Source organism: Bicyclus anynana, chromosome 11 (genome assembly GCF_947172395.1).
Source record: "Bicyclus anynana chromosome 11, ilBicAnyn1.1, whole genome shotgun sequence".
NCBI classification, from domain to species: Eukaryota; Metazoa; Arthropoda; class Insecta; order Lepidoptera; family Nymphalidae; genus Bicyclus; species Bicyclus anynana.
In genome coordinates this window covers 15061094-15071867 of record NC_069093.1, presented here as the reverse complement: position 1 = coordinate 15071867, position 10774 = coordinate 15061094, and the positions used below count along the sequence as shown (strand labels likewise).

General features: G+C 44.5%; 1 protein-coding gene across 1 annotated transcript in view; it reads right to left on the bottom strand.

The window, feature by feature from the left end:
• Window positions 1–10774, bottom strand: part of LOC112043767 (protein tweety-like) — a 91884-nt gene that overhangs the window by 12550 nt on the left and 68560 nt on the right. The window contains exons 3-14 of the mRNA XM_052884452.1: window positions 10042–10118; window positions 8603–8758; window positions 8242–8370; window positions 7560–7703; window positions 6906–7118; window positions 5649–5777; window positions 5009–5146; window positions 3939–4083; window positions 3115–3260; window positions 2638–2735; window positions 1239–1406; window positions 33–229 (exon numbers count right to left, since the gene is read on the bottom strand). Of these exons, the coding sequence (XP_052740412.1) occupies window positions 67–229; window positions 1239–1406; window positions 2638–2735; window positions 3115–3260; window positions 3939–4083; window positions 5009–5146; window positions 5649–5777; window positions 6906–7118; window positions 7560–7703; window positions 8242–8370; window positions 8603–8737 (1608 nt within the window). The 5' untranslated portion in view covers window positions 8738–8758; window positions 10042–10118 and the 3' untranslated portion in view covers window positions 33–66. The remainder of the gene's footprint in view (window positions 1–32; window positions 230–1238; window positions 1407–2637; window positions 2736–3114; window positions 3261–3938; window positions 4084–5008; window positions 5147–5648; window positions 5778–6905; window positions 7119–7559; window positions 7704–8241; window positions 8371–8602; window positions 8759–10041; window positions 10119–10774) is intronic.

Genomic DNA, 10774 nt, shown 5'->3' with positions numbered 1-10774 from the left:
TAGTATAAAATGAAGTATACAGTATACGTTACCTGCAGCGTGTTCGGCCGCGCCGCCCGCCCGCTCTCAGTAGAAGTCGTTCCCCTCCAGCGTCTTGCACTGCTTGCTGAGCGTGGCGTACTTGCCGTTGTGCGGCGCGCGGCCCAGCGTGTGCGAGCCGCCCAGCGCGCCCAGCGCCGCGCCGCCGCCGGCCGCGCGCCCCAGCGTCGCGCTGCCCGACATGCGCGACCTGCGCACCGCACCACTTACTCACTAGTAGTCGTTTATAAGCAGGTATCTATACTAATATTATAAAGCTGAAGAATTTATTTGAACGCGCTAATCTCAGGAATTAATGGTCCGATTTAAAAAATTCTTTCAGTGTTAGAGAGAAAATTTATCGAGGAAGGCTATAGGCTAAATATGTATTCCCGTATTCCTACGGGAACGCGCACCAGTCAGCTAGTTGATTGATAATTAGGAAGAGTGGTTAGAGGGTTGCGAGGGCCGTTTTCGTACATTTAATAAAAGCACGCATTTTTCGTCCGCAACCATTCGTTGTATATACTTGCACCACTGTATCGCGCAGACGAAGACACAGATAAATTGTTTACATTTAGTACTAAAACTATACCTATATCGATCATTTTTTTAATATGTCCAGCAAAAATGGCTCCTAACCTTAATTTTAAACTAGTATTAAAGTAGCAATAAAATGAAACAAAAAAAAAACTTTAACAAACATATTTAGATATCTTGAGGTACACTATAGTAGATTACTGCAACGGCCGGCAAGAGAGCCATTGATGGATGAACGTGTGAATGTGGGCCGACGCGAAGCCGAGGCACTCATACGTAAATCCAGTAATGCCTAGTTGCGGACAAGGCTTGTATAGTACTTTCCGAAATATTGCGCGGAAATTAAACTAAGTAGTACAATTCAGAACTTTTATTTGAAACTACGATTATTGAATGTACAATTCTTAAAATTGTATTTAAAACCAATGACGAAGATGACGAAGGCGAACAATTAATAACAATAGTTTTTTACGCGCCAAGTATTTTTTTTTTCATTAAACAGCTTTCTATGTGCAAGCCAGTTCGAAATTTGAATTAAACCTTTGATAAGTTAGCTCTTTGGACGCCATGTTGCGAAATAGTAGATCGTTCCATTTTTAAATTACACGACAAATATGATTTTAAATTGTAAAGAGACTTAGTTTATTAATAAATTTCTTTTTTAATTTTTATCAACTGACCGGGGTCGTTCGCGCTCTCGCTCCCGGTCGGAGAGGTCCATGAGCTGCACGGCGGCGCTGTAGGACGGCGGCTTGCCGTTGGGGAAGGGCGCGGGGCGCGGCAGCGTGCGCGAGCCCGCGCTGCCCGTCGACAGGAACGGCGCCTGCTCCTCGCCCGACACGCTGCGCCTGACATAGACACATTTGTAATGTTTGCGCACACTCGCGTGATCAGTTGATCACTCGGTTAATCACTTCCACTCGGTTGAACAATGTATCTACTTAGTACCATCGTGGTACGTACCACTGTAGCACCTCTTTATCCGAGGCCTGTATTTGTTAGACTAATCGACTAATCTGTTACCTAGGCTGTTGACCTATACTACAACATTCATCCAATTATTATCATAACCATCATCATTATCATCACAATCATCTAATCTCAGCATCATCATCAACATCTTTTTAAAAACACACAGGATAAGGGGTTCTGATGGCTCTGCTAAATGTAACAATTCGCGATGTTTATAAAGACCGAAGATAAAGACATATGTTATACATGGCAATTTCGGCTTTTATTGAGTAACATGTTATTCAAATGCAGTATGAACAACATAGGCGACAGCACTGAGCCTTGAAGAACGCCAACGCTCGCTTTAGAGTTGGAATTTTGAGAACAAGTTTTATGCAGCGTCTGTTTAAAAATCTAGCGACCGAAGCGCATAGCGTTTTCGGGAGTCCATAAGAAGGTAATTAGGACAAAAGCGCTTTAAACCACACCTTATCAAATGCTTTTATTAAGTCGACTCCCTCATTCTTGCTCTGCGTCCAACCATGGTTGAGGAAAACTAGAAGGACACGATTTACGAAAGCAGTATTGAGGACAATTTTAAATACAAGGATTTATACCCCAGCGGTAGCGTATTAATTTTACTTTCGAAACTACGAACTAAAAAAATTGTAGGGTTCGAAAAGTCTCCTTTTTTAGTGACAGAGAAGAATACAGCTGGCTTATACGAAAGAACTGCATGGATATGAAAGCTGGACCAAACCAGCGGTACCGACCGTAAGAATACCGTCAAGTCCGCTTACTTAGTTGGTGTCAAGGTCAGATCAGGGCACTCTAAAATAGCGTTTCGAAAGCTAAAAGCTTTGCAGAAGAAACATTGAAGAAACTGGTAAACCATTCTTGAGTTCTCCAAAAGGTATGAAAGTACTTCTTACCTATCAATAATTCATATTCCGCACAATAAATGGAATAATTGTTCGGGAAGCCAATCTGCCTCGAGAGTTATAAAGCATAAAATTTCTCCAAATCTGCTAATCTGTACCACACCCTTACCCGTGCTTACGCCGTTTATTACCCTGTTCTCATGTACAAACAGTAGTAGGTAAAAAAATATATATCATAAGAACTCACTTAGTGTTGATGTAGATCCAGGCGTGCGAGTCGACGAGCACAATGGCTGTGAACAGCAGCCCCGCCACGATAGCCGCTAGCAGCTGAAGCGACAACGCCTGCAACATAGTAACGAAGTTTGAACCAAGATATCTTCTATTTGAACGGTCTAGGCAACTTTTGGGAGTGGGGATATGGACCTTAGTGTCACCACGCTATTTTACAGGTTTTCTCACGATGTTTTTCCCTCACCGTTTGCGACACGTGATTTAATATCTTAAAATGCACATAACTAATAAGTTGGTTGCATGCCCCGAACCGGATTCGGAAATATGCCCTCCGAATCAAAAGGCAGAGGCTATCCACTGGGTTATCACAGTCATAACCACTGGTTGTTTATTTGGATTTATAATTTTTTTTTCAAGGGAAATTATTTATGTTTCTTGTTGTCACCGCATTCAGCACTCCCAGTACAGGCCGGAGCCTTAAAATACATACCTGCAGGCCCCCGTCACACGCGGCGCGCGCGGCGGCGACGAAGTAGGACCGCGCCATGCGGCACTCCAGCGCTCCGCTGAGCGACACCAGCGCGCGCTCCGCCTCACCCGTGCCCGCACCCAGCGCGCCCAGGGCGGGTTGGAGCCCTGCAATAAAGAATCAATGAGATTGCATTAACTAATTATGGGCCTCTTAAGAAGGCTCAGAATCACTCAAGAGTTAGTTTAGCTTGCATATTCTCTGCTTGAAATGAGAACATCGCAAAAGAACCAAAGCCACCGACATAGCTCAGCTAGTCGAGAAGTTGAAGTTGGGCGAGGTTAATAGCTCGGGTGTTGGGTCCCTAATCCCATCCCATCCAAAACCCATCCCAAGGTGCTGAACGGCGACACCACACCGGAAAATACAGTGGCGAACCCTCACTAGATGGGCCGAGGATATCAGGGTTTGCAGCCACTGGATGCTGGCGGCTCGTAATGTTTGGAAGTCTATACAAAAGACAGGTGACGTCCATCGGCTGATATTGATTGATGATAAAATATTTGTGTTTTGCGAATACTCGTTATGTCGGAAATTTTAAATCACACTAATATTATACACAACGTTTTAAATCACACTAATATTATACAGGCGAAAGTTTGTGTCTGCGGCTACTGAAGCGATTTGTCTAGAAATTTGGAACGGAATTAGATTTTACTCTGGATTAACACACAGGCTTTTCATCCCGAAAAAATCCATGGTTCTTGCGGGATTTGACAAAAACTAAATTCCACGCAAACGAAGTCGCGGGCGTCCGCTTGTGTGCCCACAAATCGTATAGTCACCGGGATCGTTGAAGAGCTGCGGCGCTCCCCGCGACAGCACGGCCAGCGCCTGGCGCACGGCCACCACGGCGCGCTGCGCGTTCCGCAACTCCGCCGTCAGCACGTTCTCGCGCGACACCTTGCACGACAGGTAGTAGTGTACCATCTGTTGAACAATGCTTTCATCATTGCACGAGTTTCCAGATTGCAGCTACAAACCTTGCCTATGACTGTTGTGCAAAAGCTAAAATTAAAAAAAAAAACAAATATGCTGTAGACTACTCGACTGAACTAAAACCCATTAAAAAAACGCCATCTATGATCCTCAGGAATAACGGCATCGCAACATGTTCTTGAAGCAAAATGTACAGAAAGGGATTGTTTCAAAGTTCCCTAAGAACGCCATCTACTGGTAGTTTAAAATAACAAACACTATTTCACTGTGCCTGTAGATGGCAGCACGTATCGCAAAAGTCTCATCCGATTACTTTTTTCGTGACGCATTTACCAGCTTAATCTCCAAGACAAGCGTGCAAAAAGAAGTTTTACTACAATAATTTGATACACCCGATCGGGTATGTACGTAGTAATTATGGATTTATTTTGTTGTGAAAACTTTAACTAGCTTATTTTAATTATTTAGACTAAGGTTAAGTTGGCTGTTTGTTTTTCAAATAAATGAAAAAGTTATAACAATGATACACTGGTATGGTACATACAATAAGTCATCTAAACTCTGCGTGATCAAATCCGAAATGAGGAGATCCGCAGATGAACGAAAAAGTCACTGACATAGCTCAACGAGTCGTGAAGCTGAAATGGGAATGGGCGGGGTACATATTTGGAAGAGCCAATGGATGTTGGTACGTCCCAAGTTGCTGGAACCCCGCACCCCGCACCGTAAAACGCAGTGTTGGTCGGATTCCCCACTAGATGGACTGAGTACATCAAGTGGGGCTGGCGGCTCGAGACTGTATTGTTTGGAAATCCATGCAAGAGGCCTATGTCATATCATATCATCTATGTCAGTCTGAAAGTCCCTCTAAGTAGTATATGTCGGAGTCTAGACTAGCCTACAGTACAACACTCACGTCGACAGGCAGCCTGTGCGGCGCGTGCAGCGCCAGCGCCCGCGCGGGGTCCTGGCAGGCGTCCGCCGCCGCCACCGCGCCCGTCGCCAGCGCCGCGCCCACCGCCCAGCACGCCACCAGCGCACCCAGCGCGCACACCTGGAAATGACATTCACATTTCATGATCATGATATTTAAAAAAAAAACGAGTTTGCTTTAGACCACACAGCTGAAGTAAAATGTCAAAAAAACAAGCCCATCTATGAGCCTCAGTTATAAGTATCGCAACAGATTCTTGAAGTGTACCAAAAAGGGATTGTTTCAAAGTTCTCTGAGAACGCCATCAACTGGCAGTTCAAAATAACAATGACTGTTTCAATGTGCCTGTGTAATTGACATCCACTACTTCCTTTAGGCCTCAGCCCCGAAAGTGTCTGGAAGAATATGGCCGGGAGAACAAGTTTCCCCGCGCCTCACCCGGGCAAGAAGGGATAGCCTTGAGATCCGTACCCCACCTGGATTTTTATCTCAGAAGAGAGGACCTGCCTGCTGTGCTTGTTGATGGCAGCACGCATTCTAAAAACCTCACCTGATTACAAGTGTCCTAGCATTCATTCAATCAATTTTTGAATATTTTCTGTATCTAAACACAACTACTAACGCAGAGCAACAGCAGCGCCCGTCGCGAGCGGCGCGCGGCGGCGGCCAGCAGCGCCACGCAGATGGCGCCGCCGCAGCACCAGCCCACCATGCCGCCCGCCCAGCGCGCCGCCTCCCACACCCACAGACGCTGAAAACAAACAAGAAAAAGCAATATAATCTATTAATTGTATAATAATCTTATGTAGGAAATAAGCTCAGACCAATTATTGTATAGGACCTGCCTCGCTAGACGTTACTTTTCTGTCAAAGTATATCTATCTAATCTAATGCGATTATAAAAACTGTCTCTATAGAATCGATGTTAAATAAGTTATAATCGTGTTCGTCGGTTAAAGAGCTCCGTAAAAATACCTTTTTGTAATGTAAAAAACGGGCAAAAACTTCTAGTTTAGTATAAGATATATACAAAATCTAAGCTCGTTTTCCTCAGAAAATGACAGACAATTTTGTTCGTGACTATGAATGCGATACTGGTCCTTCTATAATTGGTCTGAGGAAATAAGTAGTCTGAAAAGGATATGACGTCACTCGACTATCTCGCGTTGACTCGTCCCGCGAGGACACTGTTTGTTTCCACGCAGGGTGGAAGTAATTGGGCGGGAGTCACTGGTGTTACAAGGGGCTCGCCGTTTCAGTGTTCTGGAGGTGGTCATTCCGCCAACATCTCTCGTGGAATAATCTTTCTCGGATTACGCTGATTTAGGCAGGGAGAACGTCTCTCAGGCTCGAATAGTGAAATCTGTTTTATTTCGGTTTCATTTACGATTTGGTTAGACCAGACATTTTCCTTTTGTCCAAACAAACTAAGCTAATAGTACTTGAAGAGCTTAATGTGCCGTGGGAGACTAGCATTCCGAAGGACCACAGTATAAAAGTGAATAAATATTATGACCTAACAAATGAACTGCTCTAATAGGATCTTACCAAATTTGGCTAGGCAGGGGGAACAACACGAGCAGAGAACGGGGAGTGTTGATCGATCGTCAAGGAATTCCTTAACCCTACATCCAGTAGTCACAAGTTCAGGACTCTGCTCGGAGTTCTTCTCTCTACCACGCGATGGACCCGGCACCCGCACGGTGAATTCATGGAATGCTAAGATATTCGTCTCTTAATTTAACTGTCCTGACAAATAACTATTATACAAGGTGCTAAAATAGGCCCTTGTATATTAGGAGTCAAATAGAAGTTAGAGTTTAATAGGTAACCGAATTATATGATCTGCTGGGCAATGAATGAATGAACGAATGGATACCTTCATGAAGGCGTCCAAGTTGAGCGCCGCCAGCGGCCGGCGCAGGTTGTCGGCGGCGGAGGCGGCCGCGCTGGCGTTGTTGCGCAGCGCCGACAGCGCGCGCAGCAGCGTGCCCAGCGCCGTCTGGTTGGCCACCGGCGCGTCCAGCGCGTCCGCCAGCCGCGCCAGCGGGGCCCGCGCTCTAGACCCCATGGCCTCTTCTAGAATACTTGACTGTAATTAAAAGCATATAAAAACTATAAACTTGTTTTAACCTGGTTTCTGAAGAAACGGATTAAACCGAAAGTGGTTGTTTCATGAAAGATTTTCGAGGAAAGGAAACCAAAAAGATTAACATACAAGAAAAAAAAAGGTAAATGTTGTATGATTTGTTTTATGATTTCGATCGTGCTTGGAGTTGGCTTTGCTTTGGCGGCACCCCCAGAGTGTCCTCGAGTCACCAGAGCTTGTAAAATGGGAGGTTACACTGCACGTACACATATCAAACTCCGCAGCTTCTCGTCACATCAGCAATCAACTCAGTTGAGTCACATCCCATGCCAGCATCCAAGCTGCAGCGTATGGCTGTTTCCAGGCATCATCGATTCTCGCAGAACCTAGTGACTCCAGGGAACCTAGTGACGGGAGCGACTTGACTGATACTATACTCTTTACCTGATTCTTCACCGTGTTGACTAGCTGTGCGAGGTTGTTCCCCGCCTGGATGCTCTGCAGCATCGCATTGTGCAGGTCGTCGTTGCCGAACAGACCCACGCCGATAGCGGCACATGATAGCACCGCCAAGATCATCAACGTTATCTGGAAATTAAAAAAAAACATAGGTCTAAGGCAAGCACTAACATTTTCCAAAATTCAAAAGCAATATTATAGTTTTGTCAAAGAAACTCTACAAACGTTATCTTTGAAGTACTTCTATCAGCTATCAAAAAACCGTTTTGAGAATTTGAGAGTTGCCGATCACCCTAAACGACTGTTGTTTCCAGCCTCATCTTACACTTTGAAATCCAACATGGATTTGGAAGGTAGTACAAAGGAATGTCAGGAAATATCCTTTGATGTGTTAACTGTCTTCTCAAACTTCTCCTTCGACTCAGATATACGTAACGTATACCTTGACTTTGTCTGAATATCTTAGTCTTCATACGACGGAAGAGACCGGATTAAAAACAGCTGCAACATGCACTTGATGTGAATGAATGAATACAGAATGCGCTTTTCCGCTCCTCTATCACCCCCTCTTTCGTTATGACAGAGACCTGAATCACACGGACGAAAACTCAAATATAGTTTTCTCTTCCCAAAAGTCTGAGTCCCTAATAACTCAATTAAATCTTACCTTAAGTGCTGTGATACTCCTGGGCGGCCTTTGTTTCCTGTCACAGCATCTCGTGAGCAAATATATGAGCAACACCGTCAGGGTCAGGATGAGCCACGCGCCGGGTATGGAGCCGAGGATCCCCAAGCTCTGGAACCAATTACGAGTACGTTAATAAATATTATGATCAATCGTTTGTGAATATTCAATACAGCACATTAACCCGAGGAAACAACAGTGCGCCCTGATGTTGCAACATGGCGAACTGCGCAGGTATAATAGGGCAAAAGGCTTGATTTCTCTCTCAGTTGGTTGGGTATCTCTGAGATTTCTTTCCTTCAGCCGTAAACTACTCGCCCGTGTGACGCTGCTGTGCCCTCACCTCCAGGTATATGGGCGAGTTGGGCGCGAAGGTGTCGTTGACGCGGTGCAGCGTCACGTTGATGTGCGGCAGCGCGTGCAGCAGCCGCGCCAGCCGCGGCGGCGTGTACTCCTCCGCCGGGCCCGGCGCGCCCATGCTCGCCGCTCACTGGCTCACCTGGAAATCAGTACCATGTCTCCACTACAACATACAATTTTTTTTTTATTCTTTACAAGTTAGCCCTTGACTACAATCTCACCTGATGGTAAGTGAAGATGCAGTCTAAGATGGAAGCGGGCTAACTTGTTAGGAGGAGGATGAAATCCACACCCCTTTCGGTTTCTACACGGCATCGTACCGGAACGCTAAATCGCTTGGCGGTACGTCTTTGCCGGTAGGGTGGTAACTAGCCACGGCCGAAGCCTCCCACCAGCCAGACCTGGACAAATTAAGAAAATCTCAATCTGCCCAGCCGGGGATCGAACCCAGGACCTCCGTCTTGTAAATCCACCGCGCATACCACTGCGCCACGGAGGCCGTCAAACCGTTCACCCATATCTCTGATGTTCTACTGGCTTAACACTTCATGGCCTCATTTTAGGTGGCTTAAGTCCATTGTACCGGCCCGTACCTCAAATTTTTCGGCGTTAAAACCTAACAAACGTGTTAATCACGCCGATAGTACAAAAGTACTGGGGTCTCATGCCGGTGGCAGCATTACCGTATTAAACTAATAGGGAAACTGAGCAGGAGAATATTAAAATTTAGTTGAAACAGCGTGCGATTATCGATATCATTTTTGGTCTGAGGTAATTCTTCGACATAAAATTAAACTAATTTAGATTAATTATTTTCTCGTAATCCTTTTACTAATATTCTCAGAAGCGTGCACTTGGCGAGCATAATCAACTGCTACCGAGCCTTATAATAGTTGTAAATGGAAGGTCCTTGAGCGACTTTACTTGGTCCACCAGCAGATAGGTGATCAGCCGCGCAGTCCTTTGCCCTCCAACCTTGCCCACCACTATAAGTTTGTCCAAGTTATCGGAAAGGCGGCGAGCAACATTACTAAAATAGTTATTATCTGGTATATATTATCTGGTAACAAATAGCTGAGAGCCCAGTGCCAACTCGAATTTGCTATAGGATTGAGATGTTATTTCTCCTGGCGGTCCATGGTATACGAAGCATTTATCCTCTTTCGGTCTATCGCTCTTATCGTCCATGCTTCTGAGCCGTAGAGTAATATCGAGAAGACCTAACTAGTCTCTTTTTAATGTTGTTAGAGAACTGTCTGCATCTTATGATATCGACTGCTCACGTCCTCCGTTGTTCGGAAAAACTCACTGAGTAACTCCAAGTCAGAGAGTTCTCTTACAACATAAGCAATAGTTTATTAGGAGAGTAGGTAATATTATTATAATAATTAATTGAAAATAATAATTAATTGACCAACTTACCGCTAAAAATAATATTCCACAGCTCACGACGCCATGTTTCGTGCAACTAAAGATACACGCCTTTACCGGGAACACATCTGCAAGGAATAAAAACACAATATTAGGTGAGACACACTCGGCTCAGGCTCTCGTAAATGGACAAGTTTCAGTAGCAATATTGTAATGATTGTCAATGACTACCTAGTATTTCAAAAGATAAATTTCTGAATTTTCTCCGGCTCTTCTCAATAGTATTGGCCTTTCAATTTGGTAAGTAAAGCAGTACATATTTGTAAAATAATCTTTCTTGAAACAGATTTGATTGGAGTATATTGTATCTTATATGTGATGTGATTATGGTTCAGAACTAACATAAGAAGAATCATTAAAAATCATGTGTTAAGAAACCAAAATGCAAGTGCAACTATGAGCGCTGCCTTGGGTGATATGCGGAGCGCCTTTAATTTTACCCCTAATCCGCGTCCAGATGTAATGCAAGATGCAATAGGTGGACAAAGTAATTCGAGCCGATGGAAAAGTTTCACTTTAATAATATCAAAATCTTTAATTTGGATCCCATAGTAGACCCAGAAGAAACCCAATTCAAAATGGACATCAAATGTCGGTCGGAATAGGAATAAAATTAAATTTTATTCGCCATTAAAACCGGGCTATCTAAACTGCGCGTGTCCAATATGGCAGATATTAAAGTTTAAGCACCCCGCCCGAATACGAGCTCGTAAAATATTCGCTT